The sequence below is a fragment of the Rousettus aegyptiacus genome, unplaced genomic scaffold (genome assembly GCF_014176215.1).
Source record: "Rousettus aegyptiacus isolate mRouAeg1 unplaced genomic scaffold, mRouAeg1.p scaffold_m13_p_7, whole genome shotgun sequence".
Lineage (NCBI taxonomy): Eukaryota > Metazoa > Chordata > Mammalia > Chiroptera > Pteropodidae > Rousettus > Rousettus aegyptiacus.
In genome coordinates, this window is record NW_023416310.1 from 57,867,804 (window position 1) to 57,882,991 (window position 15,188).

At 41.9% G+C, this 15,188-nt stretch overlaps 1 protein-coding gene across 1 annotated transcript; it reads right to left on the reverse strand.

Moving 5' to 3' along the window:
• Positions 1-6,702: 6,702 nt before the first annotated feature.
• FABP1 (fatty acid binding protein 1) lies at positions 6,703-12,719 on the reverse strand. Its single transcript, XM_016136323.2, has 4 exons — positions 12,583-12,719; positions 10,717-10,889; positions 9,170-9,262; positions 6,703-6,823 (listed from the first exon to the last, which is right to left on the reverse strand). Exons 1-4 carry the CDS (start codon positions 12,647-12,649, stop codon positions 6,773-6,775), a joined length of 384 nt encoding a protein of 127 aa, XP_015991809.1. The 5' UTR covers positions 12,650-12,719; the 3' UTR covers positions 6,703-6,772.
• Positions 12,720-15,188: the final 2,469 nt, after the last annotated feature.

Sequence of the window (15,188 nt, forward strand, 5' to 3'; positions counted from 1 at the left end):
CCACCCCCACCCTGCATCCTTGACCCCTGACCTATGGATGTTGTCATTTTCACCTTAAGAACTGGATCTCTGAAGGCAGGATGGGGCATCTCCTCCCCCACGCTCTCAGTGTGCACCTGGGTAGGGGGGCCACGCACTGAGGTGGGGGAGAGTGGCACACCCAGGGTATGGTCTGTGGCTCCACCTGGGTCACGAACCCAGGACCTTCTGTGAGTAAAGCAGACGTGCTAACAGCTGCACTATGGAGCCACCCCATAGAGTATATGTTTCTTGAGGGACAAAATCTTGCCTTCCTCATGATAATAGGTGTTCAGGCAATTTATATTCATCCTGTTTATATTTGAGCTCACTCCTCATTCCTCTCCAGACCTCTACTCACCACCTCATAATCCATCTATTTCTCCAAGATCTGGGACATTAGCTTAGTTGTTTCCCTCTTCCTCATCCTCTGTAATGAGCTTTTATTTTTCAGCCAAACATCTCTTCTCCACTTATTATAACAGCGACGACCCTTCTTCTGGAGACCCTCGTCTACACCATGAAGTTCTTAGGGGGCTGCTCAAGATGGGTTGGCGTAGGATCCAGCCTGAACCTATCATGGCACAGCATTTCCTGGCATAGAGTGATAGCCCGTGAGTCAGTGGTGTGCTGGTAAATATTTAACAGCAGTGTTAAAAAGAGCTCTTATTTATAACATTTGCTGATTTCCATGTCATAAATACTCCCACCATGGCCAAAGTCAAGCTACCAATCTATATATTGAGTTGGGAGCTGGTACTACTATCTGGCTTCAGCACACCAGTGCATGTGACTCAGGCCAGGCAATTGGACCCTTGCCAGGGCCTTTCCGAATTAGAGAAGAAGGAGTCTCTGCTCTTTTCTGGGAATACGAGCTCTCGGTCTGTGACCTGAGAGGTGGGGTAGTCAGACTCACTACCATTTGAAAAGTTCTGGGAGAACATAGCTGACATTGAGGGAGAAAATGGAGTCGATAAGGAGAAAGAGAAGTATTGATGACATTGTTATAAGGCTTTGAATTCACATGGTCTTTCCAGTTATATGAGTCAGTGAACTGCCTCTTCCCCTACTCTACTTTAATTGTGGCCTAAGCCAGTTTAAGTGGCTTTCTTTCACTTGCAATTAAAGGAGTTCCCATCATGCTGGTTTGTCTCCATTTACCCTCCCCCCCCCCCCCATTTCTTGTCCCTCTATCCCTGCCCTACTCTGTGCCCAGAAAGGCTGACCTCTGCTGTCTTAGCCAATAGGAGGCACTGGCAGGAGATAGGAAGGCAGAAGGAGAGAGAGGCGGGATGTTATTTCCCATTGCACTCTCTCTCCCCTGCTCCCTCCCTGCCCAACCAATGTTCAGGTCCTGTTGGGTGGCTCTCTGATGGCTCTAGCTCTCACTGAGCTCCAGTAATCCTGTTCCTTCAGGCCTGTGTGTGCTAATGGCTTTCTGTGGTTGCTAGTCCCTGTCAGCTTCCTTTACTCTAACTACAACTTTGTAAATGGTGCTTGCATTAAATTCTCAAGAGAACCCTTTTGAGTGTGGCTTATTTCCTGTGGATACATCCCTTACATATATATTTATAATGCATTTCTCTCATCCAGTCATTGGAGCCCACTGATTCTAATTCCTAAATATTTTTGAACCGTTTTGCTTTGCTCCATCCTCCCAAGCACTGCCTTAGTTTAGGTCTTCAACACCTCTTGCCTGGACCATTGCTGCTATCTATTCAGCCTTGGCCCATTTCATTGTTCTTGACATCACGGCCAGAATAATTTTTCTATAATATATTTAGCAACATGCTATTTTTGTAGTTGAAAATTCTTCAGTGCTACCCCATGGTCTCTAGGATTAAGTTTAAACTCCTGACCAGCATATAAAGATATTTATGTCAGAGACTCTATCCTTCTCTGACTTGTCTCTTGCCAAGCCCCAATTTATACCACATCTTTCTGCCAAACAAATATCCTTGGATGTTTTGTGAGTCACTTGAAATGTCCCCTCCTCTGAGATATTTTCCTAAGCAAGCAGGGTCTGGAACTTGTACACAACAGCATCATGGTACAGATCATACTATTGCCATGTGAATTTTGGGTTGGTCTCCCTGCTAGTCAGCAAGTCTCCCAGGAATCATTCTCTCCTCAGAGCTTAGTGCTGCCCAGCCCTGACTTGGTTGAATGAGGCAGGTTGTAAAGAAGATACATGTAATTCCATGTATCCATGTTTTTCTGGTTAGAAATACTAGAAAATCATGGGTTGGTCAAAAATCATTAGTGTGTATAGAAAAAGTGCTCTGAAGATTAAATATAGACTAAGTTAAACCCCCTTTTCTAGCAAAAAAAAAATCAATCACTTTTTTTTTTGCAGTAATGGTAATCAGTTAAAAAAGAAGAAAAAGAAAAGAATAAAAAAAATTTAAAAAATGTCTACTTTTGTGTGAATATAGACACTAAAACTGGCTTTTCTCAAATCAATTGGCTCTCTAGGGAAGGATCATTCTCTGTTGGCAAGATGCACACAGAACAGCCAGAGAGAAATGGAAAGGGTCAGGAGGGAAGAAAGGTCAAGGTAAACATAGCCGATACCATCAACGGCTGTTTATTCAATTTATTTAAAGCAGGCTTCTGGCTCAGAGTTCTATGAGCACCCGTACAAAATCCAAATTCAATATCTAAAATTTATTCTCCTTTTCAGGCAAGAACATAGAAACGATCCCCTCCTAAACCCAATTAGGAGGAGACTTTGGGAATTTTTTCCGCTCTCTAGAGGTTTTGCTGAGAAGACCTTATTTCTACTACTTCCCTCTTCATGTGGCTTGAGAGTCAAAGGACCTCAGTTTCACCATTTCTCAGCTGGATTTTCCTAAGCAAACTTCATTTCCTCATTGTGCCTCTTCATCTGCCCACTGATCCTTCTCTGGGCATAAAAAAGCTTCTGCTGATGGTCTGAATGTCAAACCCAGTTTTAGTTCCCTGAGGAATCCAAGTGGCAATAATGATATGTTTTATTTGGATAACACTTGTAACATTTCATGGGCTCCTTATAAAAGCCATGAAAGAAGGTATTTTATTGACCATTTTACAGAGGAGAAAACTTGAGGTCCAAAATCACAAATTAGTTAATAGAATCATGTCTTCGAGGCCAATATTTTTAGTTTAAATCATCTGCTTTAAAATAAAATTCATTGCTCATTAAAAAAATAGTTGTACAAAATTTCTGCCTTGAGAAAGAAAGATTCAAATTCCATAAATAATGCAAAAAGCTCCTTAACTTCCCACCAAATTTCTGTTCCTACTGTAGCCATTACCTGGTGTTACAACCATCTATGATCCTATATATATATATATATATATATATATATATATATATATATATAAATAAATAGATAGATAGATATACACATTGATAAATTTTTTCACATTTTAATAAAAAATACATGAATGTTATTATATGGTTGATATTATTCTAAAATATTTTTTTTAAAAAAATACTTCATCTTAGAGATAGTTCTATGACAGTACACATAGATCTGCCTCGTTCATTTAATCTACTATAGATTATTTCAGAGTATGGCTGTACCACAGTTTATCTAACCCTATTTTACTAATGGGCATTTGTTTTCAGTTTTTGGCTGTTGTATCCTTTTTATGTTTCTTTGTGCATGTTTTTAAACATTTCTCTTGGGAGATATACAACTGTGGAATTAATTGTTAGGTGTTAGGGGATTGCCATTGAAAAGATTAATGAATATTGGTAAAAGATACTCCATATGGGCTGTACCAGTTTACATCTCCACCACCTTGCAAACACTGGATGTTATCAATCTTTTTACATTTTACTAGTTTGATTTGTAAGATGATATCTCATCTTATATGCCTCCTTCTTGATTACTATGAAACTAAGCATATTTTATGTCATGAATTCCTTATTAATGTCTTCAATTTACCTTTCCATTGATTTGTTGGTCTTCTTACTAACTTGGGGGAGGTTTTTATATTCTATTAAGTATTCTATTTTATTTTATATTCTGTTATGTAAGCTACATATATTTTCTCCCACATTGTTGCTTTTTTGGAAACTGTTTACAGTGTCTTTTTTTCATATAAAATTAAAAAATTTTGAGTAAGTAAAATAAATTAATCTTTTTCTTCATGGTTTTTGCACTGTGTTTAAGATCTTCTATGATTCAAGTAATTTATATACCCTCATCTAGCTCTAATATTTCAGATTTATTCATTTAGCCCTTTAGTTCTAGAATCTATTTTTGTGAATGGTATATTATAGGAAAGGGTGTGATGCTAGATAAAGTGGAATAGGCTATGACCAAGCAATGGTCGACAACCTACCATCCATGGGTCAGACTTGGCTGCCACCTGCTTTAATAGAACACAGCTATACCCATTCATGTATTGTCTGTGGCTGCTCCTGTGCTATAGCAGCAGAATTGAGGAGATGTGACAGAGATTGCATGCTCACAAAGCTGAAAATATTTACTCTCTAGTTTTTTACAAAAAGAGTTGGCTGATCCCTGATATAGAGACTTGAATGCAAGTTTAAAAGTTTGTCTCCTATGTCCTAGGCAATGAACTAGGAAGCATTGTGATCAGCACTGTTTATAAGGAAGATGACTATCAGCAGGCTGGAGGTCTGTGGGAGAGAGAGAGAAAGAGAGGTCTTAGGTGGCCTGTGAAACAATCTAAGCAACAAATAATTGGGTTCCAAATCCAGAAGTGAGAAAAGAGGAAGAGGAAATATGACAGATTCATTCATTTATTAAGGCATCTATGGTATTATAATTTATAATAAAATATATATTTGGTCTTCGTCTCCAGTCTCTGACCCATGGCTCCTAAAATGCTTGTAAATTTCTAAGTGACAAGAACACTAGGAGCATCTTTTGTTCTGATGAGGTAACTTTGAGTGGGTCCCGGATTATTCCTGAATGGGGGCTGGTGCCCAGAAAGACCAAGCCATAAGAAAGACCAAGCTTGAAATTTTCAGTCACACCCCACTTCCTCAGAGAAGAAAATGGGCTAGAAATAGAGTTAATAATTGATCATATTTACATGAGGCATCCTCTATAAAAATCCCGGTAGTATGGGGTTCAAAGAGCTTTTAAGTTGGTGAACACATTTATGTACTACAAGGACAACACTCTCCAACTCCACAAGGAGAGAAGCTCTTGTGCCTGGGGCATTCCTAGACCTCAACCCATGTGTCTCTTCTTCATAAGTTTATGTGTATCTTTTATCATATCATTTAACAAACTGATAAGCATGAATTCTGTGAGCTATTCTGGCAAATAATCAGATCTTAAGGAGAGGAGGTCATGGGAACCTCCAATGTGTAGCCAAGTTGGACGGAAGTTGTGGGTAACCTGGGGGACTACTACATACAATTGGCATCTGAAACGTGTGGAAGGGTGGCAGACTCATAGGACTGAGTCTTAACCTGTCACTAGGTAGATAGTGTCAGAATTGAGTTAAATTGTAGCATACCCAGCTGGTGTCCTAGAATTGATTAGGGTATAGAAAAAAAGCCCCACATTTGGTCATAAGAAGTTCCAGCATGAAGTGCTCTTTATGAAAGTATAGTAGGAAAACTAGATTTTCCTAAAATAGTGTTTTTGTTGAGAGCTCTCTGTGAGCTGGACTCAGTTCTGGGAGCTGAAAGATATGATAAAAGTAGAAATGTCAGAGCTTGGCAACTCTTTGGAGATGGGGCATGAACTTTGTATTAGTTTGTCAGTAGTGTAATAACAAAATATCACAGAGTTAGTGGCTTAAACAACAGAAATTTATTATCTTACAGTCTGGAGGCTAGAAGTCTGAGAGCAAGGTGATGGCAGAGCCATGATCCTTCTGAAGAAAAGGATCTGCTCCAAATTCCTCTCATTGCTCCTGGCAGTTAACTGGCTTGTAGCAGCATGACTCTAGTCTTCAGATGTTGTGCTCCCTGTGGGGGTGTCTCTGTCTAAATTTCCACTTTTAATAAGGATGCCAGCCATATTGTATTAAGGACCCACCCTAGTACAGAATGACCTCATTTTAACTAGTCAAATGCTCAATGACCCTCTTTTGAATTAAGGTCACATTGTGAGCTATTGAGGGTTAAGATTTTAACTTGTGAATTTTGGGGAGATGCAATTTAACCTGTGAGAACTACCATAACCTGATATAAAGTATTGTTCAGAAAGATGATTCTTTTCCTACATTCTGCCTCTGTTCATAGAATAGAGGAAATTTCCTCCCAACCTTCCTTTGTCCATTTCTGGCACCTCTTGCTCAGGTCCTCATTCAATCTTCCCTGAAGAGGAAGAATTATTTACTTGTTAGGTCAGTGCCTGCTCTTTTTGTTCATGTCTACTGGTGGGTGGGGCCCACATTCATGGGCACAGCTCTCCTTTGTCTGTCTAGCATTCCTGCTCTCTGTTCCCATGGGGAGCCACCCTTAGGGCCAGCACACTACAGACCCTTTTGCTCCAGCTGACAGGAAAGGTCATTCCAAGGCCATCCTACAGGGCCAGCTACATTTCATGTTCCTCGTAGTGTCACCTGCGTAGGCGGCTTGGGATCTGCTTCAGACCTGACCCAGTTATGATGGAACATGCAGATCATCAAAATTTACAAAAACACAGGTGATCAGTGCTTACAAATACCAGTAGCACCATCAATGAAAGGCCATCAAGAAGAAAAGACTTTTTAAACAAAGTTTACTTTATTATATTAATCTTATACAGTAAAAAAACATAATGTGCAGACTTGTCTAAATTCTCTTGCTGATTCTCTTCAAGACAATGTCACCCAATGTCATGGTCTGAAAGTCAGAAAAGAAAACGTGCAATGCTCATCTGATATTGAATTGTAAGAGATAATTAAGCCATCAAAATAACCCTAAGGATGTTAACATATGAAGCAACCCAAAGATTCCTCTGTTTTTAATTGCAGGGGTCCCTAACCCCCAGGCCATGGATTGGTGTAGGTCCCTGGCCTGTAAGAAACAGGGCCACACAGCAGGAGATGAACGGCAGGCAAAGCTTCATCGGTATTTGTAGTCACTCCCCAGCGCTAGCATCACCACTTCAGCTCCATCTGAGATTATCAGGTATTGAATTCTCATAGGCACACCCATCTCCGGTGCCAAAAAGATTGGGGGCTCGTGTTCTATAGGACCAGAGGAAGCATCGGCAATCTTTCTAAAATTCCACGCCAAGTATCCGTCACTTTTCTTTCTCATGTGGATAGTTTTCCTGCCTATTACTGAATTCCTTTCTACATCAATGGCTCTTAAAACAAGACCATCCAAACCATTCTAGTCTGTTCCAATTTCTCAAAGTTCCTTTGAGTACCTACTATGCACCAAACATGTATTGAATAGCAAACACATATATACATGGAAACACCTAGGCATCCAGCCTGGAACATAGTAGGTAGAGCATAATTTTCCTCCCAAAGCTGTGAAGCATATAAAAATATTGAATATATTAGGTTCATCAGTTTTCGAGTTTTTGAGGTGTGTTTCTTTCTCCTCCTGCCCTTCCTTCTCACTAGTTCTCTCAAAAAAGATTGTGCTAATGATATATGGTAATGTCATCAGAGTTAAAAAGGTATCCCTTAGCTTCAGCAGCAATGGAATGTAATAGAAGGATCCAGTTTTAAATCCTGGTTCTATAACCCATTAGCTGAATGACATTAGAAAGGTCAACATGTCTATTAAATACCTCATCCTGTCTCCCTCACAGGAGATGGGAGGATTAGAGGAGATGGAGAATATTAAAGGACATCAGCCAGGGATAAGTCCAGGCAAATCATCTGCTCCCCAGCTGGGGCTTCCCTACTCTGCTGTGAATATGCTGGAGTTGGGGCGGGGACTGCATGTTCCATGGTTGACTGTCAACCATGGAACTCTCCCTTGGCTGAGGGATTTTTCCACTTGAATTGTGTGATGACAGACCCCTTAAGCAGCATTCTGCCTTCTGTTACTCCTTAAAGCATAGCCTTAGGTCATGGTAGAACCAGAGGGACATAACTGATGGACAAACACTGCATTAAATCAGGGACAAGGCATGTTCAGCAGCTAGGCACAAAGGATGATATGACACACACAACTGGAGTATGCCAGATTCATAAACTGCCATAGGATTGCCATGAACATGGTTCTCCTTATAAATGGCAAAAGGGCAAAAGCATTTGAGCGCCCTTGGCTTGCAAGGCATGTGGAGGTCTCTGTGGCTTCATGATTTGTGCTGAAGCAGAAGGAAAGGGTTATGACTAATAATTACTGCAACATCATAAAACGGAAAAAGCAATGGAAGAGTCCAACTTTTGGCCAAACAGAGCTTTCCTTGTATGTGGGTTCTGTATCAGTGGGAAGAGTTGTTCCATGAATCTGAGGCCCACAGCAGGGAATGAATGGATTTCTGCCCTTTAGCCTGTGAATGTGCCTTGTGGCTATATCCCAGTGAGACTGAGAAAGGTGGACTATGCTGGTAGCTCTGAATGGCCCTGTGTCCCCTCCTACCAAGTTTTTCCCTTGCCCGATCTTATTTGGGTTTGGTGAGGGAAGGGGATGGCAAAGAGAAGAGAAGAAAATGGGGGCAGTTGGAGTGGTCAGCCCTCACCAGGAAAATGGTGGTGGAAGGACAGACAGATGATAGAACCCAGAAGAGGTGGAGGAACACCAGCTGGGGCAACTGCCAGCACTTGTGGAGTCTTTGGTGAATTAGAAAATGCTGCCCCTTTCTAAATATACTGCTCTTCTATCTGTTGGAAAGCTTATTTTCTAAGAATAATATTCCATACTGGCAGGCACTGTAAAATTGTATAGATATACAAATCTAAACTATCTATGATGGAAGTGGCTCTCCTTAAGGTTGTGTAGTGTAGGACTATGGATGACAGCCCTGTGAAACAAACTTCATTCAGAAGAAACTTAGCTCTTCTTTTCTTTGTCCGCTTGTTGCCTCAGTTTCCCCATTTAGAAAACTCAGCATTGTTGGGAAGATTAGAGATAATGTGTGTAAACTGCCTGATACATAGTGGGTCTTCAGCAAGTGGTAGCAGAGATTGACAACAGGAAAGGGAGTGGGGAATGTTGCTCCTCAATCTTCACCTTTCTCCTCCCCTCAAGCATTGGGAACCGCAGCTTGGAGCAACAACTTACGGTAGTGAGTATGTCTCCATTGAGTTCGGTGGTGGACTTGATGCCTTTAAAAGTTGACACCAGTTTGTTCCCACCTTCCATGTTAACCACTGTCTGCAGGGGACAGAAGAAATGGCCTATGAGAAAGTGTCTGATCAGGGAGCAAGATGCTTGCTAATAAGGTTGGTTCCCCTGCGTGGGTCTCTGCTTACAAAAACTAAAGCATTCATCTCGATATAAGGTCAAGCCCCCAGCTCTCTGGCTCTAAACAGAAGTGAGTTGTATCTAAGAATTAAAGGAAATGTCAGAGCTTCTTTTGTCAGAATTTTAATTTATGGTATGTGATCTGGAAATCAGCATAATACAGCTAAGTGGCTCAAATGCAAACACTAAAGTAAACTTGAGTAAAATTTTAATCTCCAAGCTAATGGAGGAAGGTAGTAGCAAAATTTTAAATACTGGCCAGTTAGGTGAGCACATATTTTGCTTTGGTATGGATTATTCCTTCCAGCATGTTTAGCTCTCATTGCGGTATCCTTTTCAAGCTTTATGCATCTGGGAAGAGGTAACAGAAACCCAGCAGGGAGCAGAAGACTCTGGCCAAGGTTAATAATTTGCCTTCAAAATGGACAATTGGAAAAGGCCTGTGATAAAAACCATGATGGCCTGCCCCTTATAATGCACGTGTCAAAAAAAATTTCCTCCTAAAATTTATCAGAGATTTCCTGACTTGTAATGTTATATCTGGAGAAACAGAAATAAGGAATGCTCAGAAGAGGTGAAAAAACCAATGTGCTGGGCCCAATGCACAAAGTTGGCTGGAGGGAAGGAGTGCATATGGCTGTTCAGTGGTGTTGGCTCTGATGGGGTATGTGGAGTTTTTAAGGGAAGAAGAAAGGCTCCTGGTGATGGGCACCCCAGTGCATGGATCTCCCTGCCATCGCCTCTGAGAACTCACAAAGTCCATACTCAGCACTCATTGCACACCTGAACCACAGTCTCGCTGAAGTGATATTGCCCTGCCTTCAGCCTGGGAAGGATAACTATGCCCGTTTTACAGATGAGGTAGTTGAGGTCAGGTGCTCAGTGACCAGCCCGGAAAACTTGATCTGAGGCCCTGGTATTCTGGTGTTGTCAGCATCTCCTACAGGAAGCCACTCCTCATGATCACCAGCTTTAGGCTCAGCAAAGGCCAGTTTACTTTGGAATCAAGGATGACTTCAGGGCTCTGTTAAAGGTTTTTCACTGATCTCCCACTTGCCCACTCTTGGGCCTTAGAGAATCTGAGACTTAGACTCCTGCTCTATGCCTGGTTTCCCCATATCCTCCATATTGGGAGAGCTCAGATTCTTGAGTCAAAGCATCCCAGACAGTCCTTGGAAAATGAGAGTGCTTTCATTAAGAGCTTCTTCCTTAAGAGTTGTCCCTGTCTCCCTACCTCTCACCCCAGGAATGAGTTCAGAGATAGGGTGTCCATGATGGGAATTGTGCAGTGAAAGCCTTGAGGGAGGAAGCCCTGGGGAGAGCAGAGTGTAGAAGCAGAGTGTGGCCAGAGGGGCACCTCTTACCTTGATTTTCTCCCCATTTAGGGTCTCCATCTCACATTCCTCCCCCAAGGTGAACTCGTTTTGGGACACTTTGGACCCAGCGATGATGTTCATCTTGAAGTGCTTCCCATTCTGCACAATTTCTATTACTCCTTTGATATCCTTCCTTTCCTGGATGAGGTTATCAGGCAGACCTGGTGGAAATCATTTGAGATTTAGAGATGAGCAGAGGTGAGAGTTGCAAGGTGGTGGTCACAAGAGAAACTTTGTGGTGTGGAGGGAAAGAGGGAGGGGCTGTATCTTTCTGGAGGCCACAGGCATATAACTGGAGTCCTGTGAGCAACATTGGCTTTGAATTCTGAAAGGAAAGGTCAATGGTCTGACTTGGCCTGTGCTCTATCTTGCCAGTTGGTTTATAAAAAAAAGACACTCCTCTGGCCTGAAGAACCTCTCTGCTAGGGCATACCCTGGTTTTTGCTCATTCTCCTTCCTCGCTCCTCCTCCTTTAACACCAAGAGACTTTGTTCTTTGAGTATAAGCATTTTATCCTTCATACCTGAGTTCACCAATACTGTTTATCTTCCAAGCCAGGTCACTCCTGAGAGTGAGAGGGAGAGCTATTAATAAGTATGCCAAGACAATATGCACACACTGGCACTGTCCTGGCAAACATCTGTCCATCTAGCCTTACCTTGACCTCTGCTGTCAAGGCTCTAGAGGAAGCTGTATCAGGAGTCCCCTGGGACAGAGTTTTACAAATTTCAGAGCATATCCGTGGTGTTATACAAATTGAGGTTCACAAAAGCACATGTGTTGACCATTGGGGTGGAGGGTCTTATAGTATAAGTGAGAGATGTAAGACACAGAGAGATGGCATGACTGCTCTGTAGAAGATCCAAGCTTTCTGCTGGCCCCAAAGGTCCTCCTCTCTCTGCCTTTGCCATCTTTCCCACCCTTCTCCCTCTCAGCACCCTTTCTTGTCTCACTGCTCCTTTTCTCACAAAGCTCCCTCTACTTGGAGCACAATCCTCTTTCCCAGTCCCCAGTGGACACCTACTCATCATTCAAGGTTTAGCTAAGGCTCACCTTCACTGCCATCAAGGCTACCCTTTATATCCTCCTGTGAGTGCCACGTTTTCCTGTACAATCCTCTGAGGGACACAGTGGGTTGAAGTGGGATCTCTGGGAACCTGTGGCTGCTTAAAATCCTGATGCAAACATTTCCTACGTGAGTGACCTTGGTCAGTTTTACTTAACTTTTTAAAGCCTCAGTAGCTTTGACTTTAAAATGGGAAAAATAATAATACCTAAATCAGAGTTCTTTATTGAGGATTCAGTGGGATATTTCACATCAATGGCATATTGCAGTGCCTGGCACTGACTCAGCACTCAGTACAGTACACATTAGGAGATCCTTTATTGGATCTATTTCTTTTCTTTTCTCTTTCTAAACTGTTACCTTGGAAATGTGGTCCATTGTTATCTGTTTCCCTGGTATTTATCCAGCACAGAGCTTAGAATGTGGTTGTTCTTGAATCAGCGTTTGTTAGAAGAATGAATGAATGAATGAATGAATGAACAGTGTTGCACAATCAGGTATCAGTAGAGGTAGCTTCAACCCAAATTAGACTCTAGTTTAGTGGTCCTTTCACTTGCCTCTGGAGTGCCTTGTGCAGTGAATAATAGCACAAACTGCAAGTGACAGCAAAAGTAACATGCATAACCTTGCCCCTGGTCTACATAAAGCCTGAACCTCTCTCTCCATTTCAACACTGAACCCACATTGATGACTAGCCCCCACCTTCAGGGCCAGATTCTCATTGCCATGACTGCCCTCCCCCGCCCCCACCCCTCGCCCCCAGGCTTGCTGTCCAGCCCAGCACTTACCAATCGCCTTCATGAAGGTCTCAAAGTTTTCCTGGCTCTGCAGTTGGTACTTGCCAGAGAAGTTCATGGTGACAATTAGGCTCTCTCCACAGTTGACTTGCAGCAATGCCAGTGGGGCGGTCTAGTTTGGGCTGATTTATAGGAGGCTGTTTCCCTTTGAATTTTGGCCATAGGTCAGCCAGCACCTGTCAGCTCCTTTATGGCCAGGTTCAAATATTAACTTTTGAGAGCATGGTCAAGGAAAAAAACAAGATAAGCACAGAAGAGATTTGCTCTCATTCAGCAAACATTAATGGGTGTCAATCAAGTGCAAAGCCCTGTGGTTCTGCAGCCTTTAAGATGGTACTCTTAAGCCAGACAGAAAAAGCTGAAAATCACATAGTATCACTTATATGTAGGATATAAACCTAAAAACAACAAATGAAGAGGACAAACAAATAGAGACTTATGGACATGAACAATAGACTAGTAGTTACCAGAGGGGTGGGGTGGAGGTTGGAGGTAGACGAGGTAAAAGGGGTCAATATGTGGTGATAGGAAGAAATCTAGCTATGGGAGGTGAACATACAGTGCAAATATATGTATATATGACTTACTGTTAAAGAAATGTATGTGTGTGTATATGTATATGTATATATATCTAAACACATACATGTTTATGCATCCATATGTGTGTGTATCTAGATTTAGATCTAGACAAAGAGAAAAATACCAAAGAATCATGTTAAACTCAAAATCTCACCTCGTTTATATTACCTTATCATTACACAAACTTAATTTCTACAAAATTATCATCAGTCCCTACAGTTATTTTATATTCTGGAAATTCCTCCTCGGTAATAGGCTCTTCTACAGTCAAGTTAGTCTCTTTTTTGAAGTGAAAAATGGTACATACTAAAAAGAAGGTGTAAATCCTTTCAACCAGCTGTGTGAAAACTGAGATATAATTTATTAGGCAGAGAAAAAGGAGGGGAAAGAAAGAAGGTAGCACCGGCTGGGCTAACTGAACACGAGGGATGCTCACATCTTCGTGTTTGCTTCCACACTGCTCTCTTTGCCCTTCTTTCCCTTCTCCATCTGTTTTACTCTATGAATCCTCTGAGCTTGTAGAGCACTTAGAACATACCTATATTCTAATTCCTGCTGGGATTATTTCTCTATGTGTTCTTTTCCATTGTACTTCTTCCTTGGTATTCTCAATACCTGGCACTTGGTAAATGTCCAATTAATGATAGGTCATCAAATAAAAGCTGTCAAATGATAATGAGGCCATGACTCTTCTCATTAAAAGAAAATAATAAATATAAAGAGATATAGTAGTCAGTTTGGCATAACCCCTCAAATCAGAATCACTGGGGCTAGGCAGGAAGGAGATTCAGGTGTGGGTATTTATGCATGTGTGGCCATAACAGGGCTGTGTCTTGGCTAAGAGTCTCATGTGAGAGGATGTGAATAAGGCTGGCAATGTGTGATCCCAGGCCTGATAACCAGCTATTCTCTTCTCATCCTTATCTATTTTTTCTCTTTTGTAATCCTGCTCTGCCATTCTAGCCGTGCCTAGGTAGATGGCAGATTCTAGATAGAGCTCTGTTTCCTGGAGAGTTACCTCCCTTGCTGGGGGATCCTGTCTGTTCCTATGTGCAGCACAATCACCAAGATGACTATATGCTCACACATTCCTCTGTCAAACTGGCAGTCCTTTACTCTGCACCATGGAACTCTCTGGGCTGCTGGGGCATCTGTTCTAGAAGCCAGTCAGCCTTCAGGTTCTAGTTATGCATGACACAGGGGACATGTGAGTGGATGAGGGTTAATGCCAGTGGACATTGGTGCCACAAGAAGACAAGCATGAGAAGCACAGGACTAACACAATTGTGTCGGCACACAGTAAAACTGTGCTCTATTATTTCTACCTACCTCACACATACACTTCAAAACTTTTTTTTAGATATGTCGATTCAGAACCTTAGAAGTCCTCTCATTCACTTATGTGTTCAACACCAGAGCCCTTCTCCAGCACCCTTAGCACTAACATATACCCTGCCATGAAAAGATCACTACCTTCTGAACAGTGTAGCACTGGTTGAATGTGCTGCCAGGTGGATTCTGCCACCCGTAAACCTTTCCTTTTGGTGCAGAGTGGTGTTGCCCTCCCTGCCCGGCCCTCCTCTGACAGTGCCCAGGACACAAAGTGTCTTTTAGGTGACGGGTTGGGAATGGAGAATGTTGAGTTGGCTGTATGCTGAGAACTCACGGTTATTTATAGTCTCTGCAAATGCTCTAGCACCCAACAGGAATGGGAAAATTGTCTCTAAGGATGATAGGCACATCTACAGTCTCCTCTCATTTTGTCCTGAACTTTGATTATAAACCTCTTAGCATGTCTCATTGTATTTAGGGATGTCATATTAGACCCTAATCTCTTCCGGGTGGGACAATGATTTTTTTTTTCATATATGTAAGGAAGTGAAAAAGTCATTATTTTAAGAACTGGCATCAGAATTCCTCTTGGAGAGGAAAGTGTGTGTTTGTGTGTGTGTGTGTGTGTGTGTGTGTGTGTGTGTGTGTGTGTAAATGACTAGATAAGCTGCTTAGGAGAGAGGGTG

What these genes read in the sequence shown, in the direction of transcription:
- FABP1 (XM_016136323.2), bottom strand. Translation starts at nt 12,649, where the DNA reads ATGAACTTCTCTGGCAAGTACCAACTGCAGAGCCAGGAAAACTTTGAG. An exon ending in TAAATGGGGAGAAAATCAAG is followed by an intron (nt 9,263 to 10,716) that starts GTAAGAGGTGCC and finishes TGTCCCCTGCAG; the next exon opens with ACAGTGGTTAACATGGAAGG. An exon ending in ATGGAGACATACTCACTACC is followed by an intron (nt 6,824 to 9,169) that starts GTAAGTTGTTGC and finishes TCTGACTTTCAG; the next exon opens with ACCATGACATTGGGTGACAT.